The sequence below is a fragment of the Anarhichas minor genome, unplaced genomic scaffold, assembly GCF_050575085.1.
Source record: "Anarhichas minor isolate MPS153535 unplaced genomic scaffold, ASM5057508v1 ptg000001l, whole genome shotgun sequence".
In the NCBI taxonomy this organism is placed as follows: Eukaryota; Metazoa; Chordata; class Actinopteri; order Perciformes; family Anarhichadidae; genus Anarhichas; species Anarhichas minor.
In genome coordinates this window covers 3,052,378-3,067,500 of record NW_027466447.1, presented here as the reverse complement: position 1 = coordinate 3,067,500, position 15,123 = coordinate 3,052,378, and the positions used below count along the sequence as shown (strand labels likewise).

Below are 15,123 nucleotides of genomic sequence, written 5' to 3'. Positions count from 1 at the left end.
TGACCTGCTGTGGTTTTCAGAGACAGCAGGTAGGACCTTGTGTCCCTCAGGACATGGCTGATGATGGGCCATTTCTAATGGCGGCCTATGGTGGATACTTCTTAGATTAGGACTGTACATCACTGAGTCATTTGTGGTGGGTCTGTCTTCAAAAAGGCCTTTGTGTCCAAAACATCATTACTTCAATAATTCAACTGCAGAGCTAATAATTTGTGTGCAGGAATTGACACTTTTTCTTTAGGTTAACATTGGAATTCTAACCTTAATGCATTTCTTTGTTGCTTTTCTCTCACTAACTTTGGATCGTTGCTCAATGGGAACACAAAGTTGACGGGTCGCCGTGTCAACCAGCCATCATCTAACCTGGACGTTATGCAGATCCTCCAGAAACTGCCAGCGGACCGGTGAAGTCTCACATCCTAAAAGCAGGTTCCGTATCAGCATCCACATGTAGCCCAAAGGTCACACACACACTTAGGCGTGCCCACCATCTAGTGTTCGGAGGAGGAAGTGAATTCTGTGATGAGTTGATTGTGCAGAGAGACTCCTACAACCAATACAATGTTTAGAATCACGTCATCTACCAACTGTGCAACAAATATACTGATTTAGTTAGTTAGAGGTAGAAGACAAGGGATTTTATCATTACTCTGATATGAGACGTCATGACATTCTGTGCTAGCGCCACAGTATGTTATTGTTAAAGACTACTCAGCACAAAAGCTTTGGAAGATTGATGGAATGCATGGGGGAAGGACATTTTTTTGTCATAATATATTTGACTATCCGTCTATCTCTCTTTCATTCTCTCTCTTTTCTATCAGTCTGACTTTCTGTCTGTCCCTCTGATTTTTTGTCAGACTTTCTGCCTGACTCTTTATTCATACCATAAAGGAGAGATTGATAGTTGATAAAGGGTTGCATATGACTCCCTATTAAGTCCCTGGATAACCTATGAGCCTCTGGTGGGGGTAGGTCGGATAAAGAGGACTTTTGTAACTGTTTGATAAACGGCCCAATGATTACAATTTCTCTTTACTTACTCCCTGACCACCAGCATTAACACATCATTCTGCCTCACTGTCTGACATTCTGTCCATCTCTGTCTGACTTTTTGTCCATCACTCTGACTTTCTCTCTGTCCGTCTGACTTTCTGTCTTAATGACTTACTGTCTGCCTGACTGTCTGTCTCTCTGACTTTTTTCTGACTCAGTCTGTCTGACTGACTCTTTGTCTGACACGATACCTTTAACACACATTACTAACTTTGCTTCTTCCCCGGAGTCTCTGTGCTTTCTCGCCTCGCAGGTTTCTGTGGATCGGTTTTTCCTGTTCCAATGTGAGGTTTCCGGGACAGAGGACGTCGCATGTGTACTGATTGTAAAGACCTCCGAGGCAAATTTGTAATTTTGGGCTATACAAAAATAAATTTAATTGAATTGAATAAGGGAAAATCTGTCAACTGTGTTCAACTGTGTAAAAATACTGAACAAGAGTAAACTAAATGGGAGAGCTGAAACCAGTTTTCGGAGAGTCCATCCTTCCATCCTGTCTTTCTATCCGTCTGTCTACTGTAATGTCATGGGAAGTCACCAGGGCAGGCTAGGGTGGGGTGGTGCAAGGTAATTAACAAAAAGACAAAATTCAAAGGTTCCTAGAAAAAGGTGACGTTTTATTCTTCTGTTACTAGGCAACTCAGGTAACTCTCTTTATCTAAATCAAAAGTCCAAAACAAACAAAAACATTCAAGTGGGGATAATGGTTCGTTAAACTGAACAGTATTAGAAAAAAAACTCAACTTAAAATGTCCTCGGTTTCACAGGCTAGCAGGTCTTCTTTCTTTCACTCCTTCTCAGTCATGGTTCTGTACTGGACTTTATGCAGTTCTCCAGTCCGAGTTTGTTCTCGGAGCTCCTTCCAGCCATGTGCTCTCTCCCCCTCTCCTTCTCTCCTCTGCCTCCTGCAGCTCTTTAGTCCTGCCTCAATTAGGTGGCTTAAACACCCACACCTGGGTGAGTGTTGAGGCATTCTGGGAGCTGTAGTATGTAGATCAGCAGCCATTTTTATGGTGTGGCTCCTGATCTACAAAGGGAATGTAGCACCCCTCCAATACCTAGCCCCTTATGATGCCACACTATCTTATCCATATATCTATCCATCCATCCTTTCAATCTGTCTCTCTTTCTTTCTGTGATGAGTTGCTTTGCCTCAAACTGCTCCTCTCCTATAGAGATCACAGTACACTTGAGGCATATTTACTTCATACATGGCTGAATTACCCACAAGGAATGTGCTACTGCCCCAGGACACCAAACCCTCCCGGGCCGCAAGGCCCCAGGTGTCTGTGTAGCAAAAAGTTTGCCGTTATTTGACTAATTGCTTATCTGTATATATTAGACACATGGAGCCCTTTACCTCCTTTACACAAAATATACACAATGATATGATGCCTCCTGGTGAGGCTCTGTGCATATATATCTATATGTCATACATTTCTCCATTAATAATTTGTCAGAAAAAAAACATTAATTTCAAAATGATATGGTTTGCACAGCATAATGTCTGTCAAATAATTTAACTGCACAAATGTGTTGACTTTCAACTCTTTAGTGAATATTAGTAAACCACAGAGAAAGCTAGGAAGTGCTCCTATGTTAAGAGTTTATATTGTTTTTTTAAACGACTATTCAAGGAGAAGAATGAACTTTCACACTTCGTGTTACAGAGAATGTGACATGTATCACTAAAGTGTTACGGGCAGCATCTTAATGGTGATTATGTTCCTCGTGATCTTTGCACCACTTTCTTGAGGTTTTTCTTATGTATTTGTTTGTGTGTGTCTTTTACTGCCTATGCGTTTTATTTGACTTACAAACCCTTAAAACTCCAAATTCTGATCAGCTGACAGTGAAGTTTCAGATGAGTTTCTCCCTCCCTCTGTGCTTATTGTGTAAATAGAACCAAACCGGAGAATTAAAAAATGCCATTTATATTTCCGTCTAATCCGTGCAACGAAGAAAATGTGACAGTTTCATAAATCATCCTTGATATGATTAATTTATCAAATGTATTAATACACCAATGCACTATATTCCACATGACCATGAGGTGAATCACCCCAGCAAATGCACACATAAAGCATTACCTGATTAAAAAAAAAAGGTGACTGTTCTTTTTCCCATTTAGTACATAAATGAAAGATGAATCATTTTCCTTAACATGTATTTAATTTGGATTCTCAACAATAAGTTAGATTCCAGCAGCCCGCTGATAGCCTTTTGCTGCATGCATGCTTAAGCCTTCATATAAGGTTGCTTTTGCACACAACCCATGTAGTTTCTTTCTATCCAAGACACATGAACAAGTTCTGATAGGAATCACAAGAGATCCTTCCCTCCTGCGTAAAATGCTGCAGTTACCGTTTGTCTGGTCCCGACGGAGGGCTTCACATCTCTGTGGGAAGCAGCAGCAGCGATGGGGTCAGTCCCCTCTCAGGTCCTCCTACTGTGTGGGTCAGCTCAGCTTACCCTCTGCATCACAACAGATTGCCCAAACACAGAAGTGTCTGGCCTCAAACAGCAACAGCTAGTGTTCCTCGACAGAGAAAGCAGCCGTGATTTATATGGTAAAATACCTGCAACTTTCTAGCAGGTTTATTTCATCACTCATTCAAAATGAGTGATGGTTGGAAGTGTCCATAAGGCTGTAGCTGCCTCTGTTTGAGGAAGGGGGGGGGGGGATAAAATATTCTTTCGTTTGGGAGGTATGGGAGACTGGAGGGTCGAAGAAAGCAGCTGCCTCATGGATGACGGAGAACATAAAAAAGATAGTTTGTCCGGGGCAGGGCCTGCTGGGGGAATCCACTACGGATGGAGATGTGTAGTGGTTGCTGGGCTGCAGATGGTCCGTCCGCACTGCTTTGTCTTTACCTGTGGGTCACCTGGTTGTTGAGGAGGCCTGGGAACGTCTGTTCTGTTTCAGCGCTTAATGAGCCACCTAGCAGAGACAGAGAGAGTTACCATCTCATCCACAAGACAAGCAAGTGTCTGATGGATGTAATGGAGACATGAAGTTAATCAATGTGACACTGTGATTGAACAAGTCATGGCTGAAGATCAGTGAGGAGGTGCGTCTATACCCGGGACTCCAGCTCAGAGGGGAACTTGGTCTGGAACTGGCACACGGTGTCGTTGGTGTAATCTCTCTGAACGAAGACTTTGGCAGCGACGGCTGCCTGCTGCCTCATGTCCTGCAAGCTGTGGGTCTGTGAGTACAGGAGACGTCAATTATTATTATTATTATACATTAATACAACACCCCTCTGTCTATTCATCACCGAGCAGGTTTCATTAACGGTAACTTTATGTTCATATCACGTAGAGTCAAGCTGCAAGAATAACAGCTGAAAGTGCTGTGGGACTTCCATAAAGTATCACTTTTACGTATATACACCACAACGATGTTTTCAGTGATTCAGCATACAAAGACTGTCAATAAAAATTGTACAAAAACAACTTGGAATAAAATTACATGTTAATACGCACTATTATAGTTTAATTTCTTACATCTTCTGCTGTATTTTTGGCTAGTGGAACAATATTCTTTACAATCTTCAAAAAAAGTTCTTGTTGTATGTTAAATATGTTATATTTTTCAACTTTATAATTGACTGATAAGTCAGAGTTATGGCTGCATATGTGCTGATACTAAAAGAACAGCATGCATGTGAGGTAAGGCCTGTTTAAAAGATGCTGAACAAAAAAAACAATATTCGTGGAAAGACAAAAAAAGAAAAGAATCATGAGTGTGTAACAAAAGTTTGTAATTATCTCGACAGTTTATTTATTGACCATTTAACAGAATAACATGGTGCAAGTTGCCCCATAAGGGGGGGGGGGGGACACACCTAAGGTAGTGAGATATTATTTTTCACAGAAGACACGTGATATGTAACAGGAGGAAAAAACATGTAATTTGTTGTCATAATGTCTGATCTTCACAAAGGCATACTTTAAGATGACATACATAAATTTAATTATGTAGTGATTATACGAGTGTATATTCATTTTCTGGCATCGCTGAGGGACATTGATTTGTCTTCTAGTCCTCTGCACTAGCCCACCATCTGATGTACATGCAGAATGAGCATGTAAACGCTGCTTAGCTCTACTGTGTGAACTGCTGTGAGCTAACGTTGGAGTTCAGCAGATAAATGGCAGTGAAGGACTACTGTCATCGCTCACTAGCGTTACCATCTTTACACTGTCACGAGGCAAAGTTTCTATGATGTCACGTTGCTCCCTGGAGCCAGTGTGTTACCCTGTGGTCCAGTTGTGTAGCCAGATGTGCAATTAGCGTCACTTCTTAAATCCAGCTAACTAGGCGGATATAACTACCACTGCGCTACTAACACTACAAAATAACGAAAGAGTTGTTCACACACCACTGCCTTGCGAAAAAAATAAGATTTTTTCACCGTTAGTTTACCTCTGCCATGTTGATCAAGATATCCGTTAACCTTTCGCTAGAAGCTATTAGCGTGTACTACAAAATAACCTTTCTGGGGTGGACATTTTGTTTAATAACAAAGGTTCCGGTTGTAGAGCACCGTTCAAACAAGAAAGTATTTAAAACAATTAATATAATTACTTTTAGATTAAGATTTAAAAAATATAAATAATAAAATACAATACACTGCCCAACATCATATAAACAAGATACAATATGAACATGTTGCAACAGTAGTAACAATCTAATGATATAATATGTAATAAAATACATATTTTGCCTGCATAGTGGGTACTTTGAATTCTATACTGAAAGGAAATCGTATACTTCTGAGTATCAGTACCGTTTTCAATGCAGGAAAGGATCTGATACTTCCTTCAGTGTGTTACATAGATCACTGTTGTGTGGTAATGCAGTTTATTTTATCAATCAGTCTATACTTGTGACTGAATGATCATGCATCAATGCAAATGTTACAGTGTATCAACGTGTAGATTATATCAACTAGACTAGAGGATACTTTATGTCACCAGAAGTTCACGGGACCTTCACCATCGGGGCTTTTATTTTGAAACAGATGCACCCCATCCTGACTCTTCCTGATGTGCGTGACTGTTTGAAATGTAATGGCTCTTCCCTAGCACGTCTGACAGAGTGTGTTCTTTCCATTTACCGGCGTCCTCTTTCTGACTACTTACTTATGAGAGAAAGTAACGTGGCTGATGTGATGCTAATGTTAGCTTAGATCCGCGCTGCAGTTATGTCTTCCGAGAGGAACCCTGCTGGATGCATTCAAGTGCTTCTTCTGAAACTTCACGAATCTCTCTCGGACGAAGACACCCGAGCTGCAGCTTTGAGATGTCACGATATCATCGGTGACTTGGGACAGGAGTGCCTAACAACAACCGAGGACGAGCTTGGTAAGACCATAAAGTCCGTCAAATACTCCGCGCCAAACTTGTAGGATGAGGTGGTGTGTGGATCTTTAGAAGCTACTTGTCAATTCGTAATGCATAAATTATTTCAATAATTGCGCATTTACTTTTTGTTTTGTTTGCCTGCATCACATCAGGCTCTTCCGCAAAAACTCCCTGCGGTGGGCGGTAACGCTCAGTCAGAATGCAATATAAATACCACGTGACAATAAGCCAAGCGTGGAGGCTACTAACACTACTCCATTGGAAGTCTGCAATAGTACACTAGTGAAACAGTCTCCAAGCATAAAGTGTGGCAATATTAAAATACTTAAGTGGATTTGCAACAGCAGATTCAAAAGTCTGCACGCCACAGACTCCATGCATGACTCCTTTTCCTCAGGGGGGACTCACCCTTTAGTTCTTACCTCATGCAAAACATAACATTATGACCATATTTTCATATTGCATGCTCGACCTATGACCGTGGCCATCTCTCTTTCTTGGCTCGACTCAGCATCCTGGCACCAGCTTCTCCGCTCAGTTAGAGCTACAGAGTCACTCCCTGTTTATCTAACATGTGTTCTCTCTTGCTCTCCACTGAACTTCAATTCAACTAAAGTGTTCTTCGTAATATCTAGATTATAGTTTTGGGTCCATAAACTGATCAAGTGTGAAGTAAAGTTACAGCACATTACTAACACAGTTGTTGTTTGGAGGCAGAAGAACAAATTTGATGATAGAGGCTTATAAATTGCACAGATGTATTCATGTATCAAATTTCACGGTGCTCCTAAATGTGCAGAGTTTAGTGTTTGGTGACACACATACTGCGAAAACAAATATTAACATTTCCTTCCGATTCCGTCTTTGCATCTTTGGTCTTGAAGCTTTACAGACGTCCTTATTGTTCTCAAAGGACTATGGACTGCTCAGCTTCCTCAGGAGGTCCCTGGCGTCAGATAAGGTAGGCATCTAGGAACATCTAGTGAACAATGATGTCACTACACTGAAAAGTTCTCGTGTTGACAGAAAACATCTGTTTTTCAGTTCCGGGACACCCGAGTTGAAACCTTGAGTTTTTTGGAGAAGTTCTTGGACAGGGTCTCACCAAGAGTCAAAGGTTGGGAGAAGACTTACGCCACTGACATAAGAGTAAGTTCCCCCTTTAGAACTGTTGGGAACGTAAAGGAGCGCATTTGGGTTATCAGCATCTAAGAAACTAAATTCTTGACATCAATATAATTATTAATGTCAGTAACAATTATTAATAACGGGGCACCACCCTGCGAACAGGGACCAATAACCAAATGATAAACTAAGTCTCATAATTAGTGTTCACTCACAATGTCAATAGTCTGAGTACTATTACACATTCAGAGTGAAAGTGAAGGTTTAAGTTCGAGCACAGACCACATATACAGCTATTATCACAATACATGCACAAAGTAACCACAGACAGCTGTTCTTTAAAATCTAACTGAGTTTATTACGTTCTAATACTAATGATCTAGTCAACTAATATCTAAACCAGGGGTCACCAACCTTTTTTAAACTGAGAGCTACTTCAAGGGTACCGAGTAGGACGAAGGGCTACTTATTTGATACGAACTTCCTGAATAACAAAATTGCACAGATCACCTTAATAATAATAATAATAATATATGTGAAGAGACTGTTTGATCACATGTCAGTTAATTATTCCTCACAATAATTATTAATAATGATTTCCACAACAATGATGGTATAGCTACACATACATATTTAAACATGCAACTTTTATTTCTGTTAATCTGTTTCAACATTTGAAAGTCAGAGGTATCACATCTCTGATATTTTTGTATCATCACATGATCAAAGCCGGTTACTTTTGCACATAGCGCCTGCTGGTGAATGATCCAGTGGTAATGTAGACGTTTTGCGAAGTCTGGGTCACCTTTGCATTGCGCAATGAAGCCTGCATGCCGGCCCGTCATCGCGGGAGCCCCGTCTGTAGTCACCGACACCAGCTTTTCCCAACGGTACCTTTTTCTCAACGAAGAAACTAGTAACCAGTCTTGTCTATAGCCGAGCGGGGGATCCAACCCTCCGAGGCGCGCGAGCGTCTTCGGGCGCCCGCGTTCAAACCTCTAGTCTGGGCCTTTTCGGTCGGATTGCGTTGCCTCGCCTCTACCCCCGCCACCCCTGAGTTGTTGCCCCGCGGCCTGTTCCGAGGAATTACGGACCTGACGACGGGGTGCGCTCGCGGCGCGCGTCTGGCACCAACGGGATGCGCCCGCCATTCAGAACCTGAAAACCTAGTACGGTGCAGCAGCCTCGTCCTGGCTGTCCGCCGTGCGCCTCCGGGTACCCAACTCTCTGCAAGCGTTTTTGATTAAAAAAGAACAGCAACTACAATTTTAGACGGAGCTCCATAATGACTAGTGCTATTTTTAGAACATGTCTTGCGGGCGACTCACGTGGTCCCTGCGGTCGACAGGGTGCCCGCGGGCACCGTGTTGGCTACCTCTGATCTAAACTAACAACAACTATACATTTATGAGCACGCTATCTAAAATCAACAGACGATTGAAAAGGGGGGGGGGGGGAGGAGAGTGTGTGTGTGTGTGAGTGTACATGTAGTGTGTGTGTGTGTACGTATGGGGAGGAGCGAGGGAACAGCTCAGCGACGTATGACGTAGTTGGGGCGTGTGACGTCTCTCATGCGCGAGACTCAAAATGGCGGATAGCCAACAGGAGACCTGGCGTCTATACGTTCCGGTAGCCGTTTAGCACGTAGCTACATTAGCTCAAAGCTATATGTGTGTGGATTAGTAAAAGAGAAGGGAAAGGAACAAAACAAAATGAAATAAAACAAGAGATTAAGATCCTTCGCGCCACGCGGGAGTACGGAAGATTGCTCTCTCAGCCAGGGGAGCAAGAACCGCGACTCTTTGTCTTAGCCGGCGGTTTTGACCTCCTGAACTGATGAGAAGCAACTTCGACCTCACTAGGCGGCTATCTCAACACAAATCACGGTAGCATGAAATACACCAACTTCTCCACAACCCCAACGATCTCAGCGACCGTTAGTGTCGGCGATTATTAAGCATACACCACGTTATAAAAATGAACAGTACCTTAAGCACATAAACAAGATAAAAAACACAAATGAAACTCTCTCTAACTCTGCCCAGAATCTATTTCGCCTTACGGTACGATGCAATCGTGGTGATTGAGAGGGAGTTTTTCTGAGCTTCGGTGGGCTCAGGCTGCGGGCCGCGGGAGGTATGCTCTCGGTGGGAGAGAATCGCTTCGTGGATAAGGGAATTTCGCGTCCTTATGACCGGAGCAAACGAGGCGCTTGGTGGAGAGTGGAAGTTCTCTCGCTCGCTCTCTCTCTCGCTCTCTCTCTCTCTCTCTTTCTGAAGAAGTCTTGCTTCTTCACTTCTCCAGGAATAAAAGGGTTCGCTTCGTGGATATGTACGTTTTGTAGAAAGGTGGCTGAACCACAGGGGTCCTGGGGTGTCTTGGCCCTCGGCCAATTAGATTGCAGCGCTGCTTTCAGGTAACTTCAGGAACGCATCGTTTTTGTGGGAGCAGGGTCGTCTTACCGGAGGTCCCGCCTCGGCATCCCTGCTCTCGTCCAATGAGAGCAGTGTTGCATTTGGGGGGAGGAAACTTACACCCTAATGTGAATTTCTTCAGAGTTGGGGGTTTTGGTGCTCATCAAACTACAATCAGGATGAAACCTTTGCTTGCAAAAGGAACGGCCTGACTCTCTCTTTGTTCCACAGCACATGTCGAAGCCATATAGTCAGATTCCAACAGAACCATTCTACAGCTAGTGTGATGTATGCCTTCATCTGATTTTTACATGTGTGCATGACGACAACAGGGAAAGTGTGGCTGTGACAGCAGTGAAAAGGAACAATCTTTACACATAATGCTGCATCCGTGCACTCAAAGTAAATTCAGTGTCCGACTGAAGCTGATACTGACACAAAGTAGCCTCTATATGTATTATTCATACAGCTCTCAGTATAACACAAGACAAGTGAACCATACCACAAATAAAACAGACTTTTGTATGTGTACATGTAATACCTCAAATGAATCGTGTTGTTTTTCTCCATTTCTTTGTGCAGGACACATGCATGGCTGTGTATACAAAGGAAAAAGCAGCCAAGTGTAGGACTCTAGTGCTGGAGCTCCTTATCAAGGTTGGTTTCTCTTGGCCTCCTGGGTTCTTTGACATCAGCCAAGTGTGTTAGCTGTGCAACATGAACTGAGCGAAAGAAAAGATCCACTGTTGGCAAAATTCCTTATTTATATGATCTTGCGAGAGTCTGTTCGACATATTTGTGAATATGGAATATATATACTGGCTGGACCTTGTTCTTGTTCTTACTCTCCTCAGGTTCTCCAAACAACAAATGCTTCCAGTGTGGTGGCAGAGCTTCGAATCTGTGATATATTCAACAGATATTACGGCGAGCTCTGTCAGAGGAGCAAACTGCCAGATTCAGGTGAGTCTTCGTTTTAAGGCCTGAAGCCAAAGTTTAGTTTAACGCTGGAATGGAGATGACAGGAATTCATGCAGGAGATGAAAATGTAAATTACGTACATTTAAAAAAAAAAAAAATCTTCCGTTTTAGTCCTCGGCAAAATCTACGAGTTGCTGGGAGTTCTCACAGAGGTTCACCCCAGCGAGATGGTCAACAACTCTGACAAACTCTACAGAGCCTATCTGGGAGAGCTCAAAGAACAGGTTTGTCAACAGGGGAGATGGCACCGAGTGTTTGGGCAGAACTGCTATCCTCTGCACTTATTGTATTTTCAAATGTTCGCGTAATCAGTTGTGTCTGTCGATCTGTTCGTTTCAGATGACCTCTTCAACAAAGGAACCAAAACTTTTTGTTGTAGCTGGATGTTTGAGAGGAATCACCGCTCTTATGGTCAACTTCACTAAAACAATGGAGGAAGGTGGGACGCTATATCTATTTATTTCACAATTTTCAACCAAACATGCCGTTTCTATGATTAGTGCGTGATGGTGCATGATTAGTGTGCGTCTCTGACTTGCAGACCCAGCGACGTCTAAGGACATTTTTCAGTATGCCCTGAAGGCCGTCAGCCCCCAGGTAAATGTCCCCGTCTCTGCTGTCCAACTATCACAGTGCAAATCATTATTTGGTATAAATGGTCGTAGCGAGCAGCGAAATATAACATCCAGATTGAAATTGACTGATATATTTTTAAAAAACGCTTGTTTTCTCATCTTTTGTTGTAGATGTCAATGACACGCTACGCAGTCACATTTGGTAAGGCCTGTTATTTCCATAGCAACACGAAGACGAAACTCCCTGAAAACTCACGCTTCTTTGACTCTTTGTCTCTTCAACAGCCGGGCTCAGATTACTTGCCAGACATGCGTCTCAGTTCAGCAGCTGCCTCATGGACAACTACAGAGCTCTGTTTGAAGTCATGTCCAGGCTCTGTGGACACATCAACGCTGAGATGAAGAAGACGAGTTACTACGCACTCGAGGCCTTCCTCAAACAGGTAAACGCTCCGAGGCTTTTCCACACAGGCGCAGAAAACAAGTCGGGACGGGTTAGCGGCACCATGGTGAGAATAAAACCGCCTGTGATACACTCCTTGACATTCCAACACATGTTTTTTTTGTTATTTTAAGGTTGCAATGCTGGTGGCAGACAATATCGAGGAGCACAAAAGCAAGTTGAAGTTCTTCATGCAGAAGTTCTGCGGCATCATTAGAACCATGGACTCGACACATAAGGAGCTGTCCATTGCTATACGAGGATATGGATTCTTTGCCGCCGTACGTTTTATTTGCTTTCAATACAGCTGTATGAAACCAAAACCTATTTGACAATAAATATATGCACATGCATTTCAGACGTGCATGTTTGCTGCTTGAGTTGTTGCGATCTGCATTTCCATCAGTTGCTTCTTAGTAATATTCTGTGTTTCCATTGCTCTACGTTTGGTTTCCTGTGTAATCCATTAGATCATCCTTTGCTGTTTGTGTACAATCTTGACTTCTTAATGCAAAAAACGGATTGCTTTTTTTTGTAGCCATGCAAGAAAGTGTGCCCACAAGATGTGGACCTGATGTACACAGAGCTGATTCAGCACTGTAAGCAGATGTATCTGACAGAGTCTGACGGGGAGGAAGACAGCTTCTACCAGCTGCCCAGCTTCCTGGACTCTATAGCCTGTGTCCTGATTCACCTGGACAAGGTAACAAAGTCACGCTCATTGTCATTCACTTGGACCAAATGCCGACTAGCAACAATACCCTGAATCAAGCTGACAATCACAGATTTGAATCCATATGTGTATCTGCCTATATACACACCACTGTGTCCTGCAGTAGAGAGAAATACTGATTCACCCTCATGATTAACTTGAGCTTCTGCTTTTTGTCCCTGGTCTCAGATTCCAGAGGTGTACACACCACTGCTGGAGCGTCTGCTCGTGGTGCAGATCGACAGCTTCCCCCAGTACAGTGAGAGAATGCAGACTGTTTGCTGCAGGGCCATCCTGAAGGTGCTGGTGGCCATGGCCTCTAAAGGACCTGTCCTCTGGGGATTCATTAGCTCTGTGGGTAGGTCGCCCATGAGCACACTGCACCTAAAGGCCATCATGATATCTTGAAAAAAAGAGAACTGCCCTTTATCAGGTACGGCTTTTACAATGATGTCTTCGTCGTCTCTCAGAAATGAGAGAAGAGACTGTCAAAGTGGTAAAGTGCCCCTAAAATACAATACATGTATTGTTTAAACCTGCATGCTGCTTTTTCTGTGACTGTTATCTGCTTAAACTTTCACTTCTGCTCAATTTTTTCAGTGCACCAGGGCTTGATCCGTGTCTGTTCAAAACCCATCATGCTTTCTGAGGTCAGGCGCATGATTTCAGATGTGAATTTACACACATGTATATGTTTACTCAGCTGAATGTTTTATTTGCAGTTTCATTTATTTTCCTTAAATCAAAAGGTCTCGTTTATTTTTGACTGTGCTGGTAGAAGAAATATGCATTTTGTCCTTTTTTCCCTCAGGACAAAGACGGCGAGTCTTCCCAAGTTCGTACTGGAAAATGGAAAGTTCCATCAAGTCAGAACTACCTTGCCCTGTTTAAAAGCCTTCTAGACTGTGATCTGCTGAAGGTACAGCTATGTTGTTTTTTAAGTTTTATTCTAATTCATTACAGCAGATTTGTTTGGCACAGCCTTTTATTTATTTTACATTACATAACATTTGGCCACTTAGCATCCCTTTTTAAGTACATCCAGCATGCAGAGTTTTGAATTGCAAATATTTCGGTGCATTGTGTCATGAGATAGATTGCATTTACGGACCAGCGTGGTCTCTTCCACTTTGCTGGGTACGCACAATAAGCAGCACATTTTATTTTTTGCCCTTGTTGCGTTTGTGTCGTCCTCTGCAGGATTCAGTATTTTTGGATGGAGCTTTCGAAAGTCAGAACGCCGCCCTCGTGTCTTTGAGCCGTCTGCTTTATGACGAGTTGGTGAAATCAATCCTCAAAATTGTGGAAAAGTTGGACTTGTCTGTGCGGAAAGTGACGACGGGAGAGGAGGTGAGGTCTCCCTCTCAGGTCCCACTTTGACATACTTCACTGACATTCATAAAAAGTTGTCGACAAGTGAAATTGGATTGGCTAGTGTACGAGATATGTTGATATTGTTTCAGTCAATTTGATTATGTCCCATGTCGATGGCATGAAACTGTAAAAGCTTTGGTATACTTGCTATTGGCAGTATCGGTTAAACATACAGTATATCCGTTTCCCTTTAATAGCCTTTGAACCCTAATCCATGGCCTCCTTGTCTATCAGGCTCCAGATGATGCGGCCCATGTCCTGCCGTCCTCCGACCCCACGGCTCATCTGGTGCCCAATAAGATCAAAGATTTCACTGCCTTTATCAACCTGGTTGACTTCTGCAGGTATTGGAGGCAGCACACATGGGAGATCGGTCTACCAGACATCATGAGGCTCTTTAAAAGTGGCAAAGTTAACAGCGGGACAAGCAGACATTTTTATCACATTTAAAGTACCGTTGAGTACCTTTTTAAAGCGCTGTACAAATAAAATGTATTATTATTATTATTAAATTGAACATACTGTGCATTCTACCACAGTCATTTTAAGCATTTACAATGTCTGTCTCACACTGTTTTCCCTTTTTTGCAGCGAGTTGTTGCTGACTAAACACCTGGAGTATTTTCAGTCCTGGATGTATCCCTTGAGCCATGAACTTATCCTCCACTCCATACGAAATCCACTTGTCAGTGGCTTTTACAAGCTGCTCTCTGTCACCATGAAAATTGCAAAGAGAATCAAGTACTACCAGGTAATATTTCCATGAATACACATGAATACTGTATCAAGGCTGTGGGTATGTGATCAGGTGGACAACAACAATGGATGTCCTGTAAGCTCAGCATTGTTGTGCAAACTCAGATTTGTATTACTTGTACTTCTTTTACTCGTGTATTCAACGTGAGCGACATTTCTATTTTTTTTCTCTGTTTTTGATCAGGGAGTTGGCCCGAGGAGCTCGACATCCCCCCAGAGTGACACAGTGAAGAGTGCTTGTTTCGCCCTCTTCTCTAAGTTTGGAAAAGAGGTAGCTTCTCTTTACAATAATTCCTGGGAATGCCGTCAACTAAA

General features: G+C 42.7%; 1 protein-coding gene across 3 annotated transcripts in view; it reads left to right on the top strand.

Annotated features, from left to right (window-relative positions):
* Positions 1-6,117: 6,117 nt before the first annotated feature.
* The window catches only part of LOC142947634 (DNA-dependent protein kinase catalytic subunit-like), a 35,054-nt gene continuing 26,048 nt past the window's right edge, over positions 6,118-15,123 (top strand). The window contains exons 1-19 of one of the 3 annotated variants that reach the window (XR_012953411.1): positions 6,118-6,429; positions 7,314-7,390; positions 7,474-7,578; positions 10,551-10,625; positions 10,823-10,931; positions 11,061-11,173; positions 11,289-11,388; positions 11,491-11,546; positions 11,696-11,726; positions 11,810-11,967; positions 12,101-12,247; positions 12,505-12,669; positions 12,868-13,036; positions 13,279-13,328; positions 13,490-13,597; positions 13,879-14,028; positions 14,287-14,396; positions 14,644-14,803; positions 14,993-15,079. Coding sequence is in view for 2 of the 3 variants with exons in the window: in XM_076089459.1 (XP_075945574.1) it covers positions 6,270-6,429; positions 7,314-7,390; positions 7,474-7,578; positions 10,551-10,625; positions 10,823-10,931; positions 11,061-11,173; positions 11,289-11,388; positions 11,491-11,546; positions 11,696-11,726; positions 11,810-11,967; positions 12,101-12,247; positions 12,505-12,669; positions 12,868-13,036; positions 13,279-13,328; positions 13,490-13,597; positions 13,879-14,028; positions 14,287-14,396; positions 14,644-14,803; positions 14,993-15,079 (2,130 nt within the window). In the remaining variant the exon portion in view is untranslated. The remainder of the gene's footprint in view (positions 6,430-7,313; positions 7,391-7,473; positions 7,579-10,550; positions 10,626-10,822; positions 10,932-11,060; positions 11,174-11,288; positions 11,389-11,490; positions 11,547-11,695; positions 11,727-11,809; positions 11,968-12,100; positions 12,248-12,504; positions 12,670-12,867; positions 13,037-13,278; positions 13,329-13,489; positions 13,598-13,878; positions 14,029-14,286; positions 14,397-14,643; positions 14,804-14,992; positions 15,080-15,123) is intronic. The other 2 variants (XM_076089459.1, XM_076089377.1) reach the window with 2 other exon arrangements.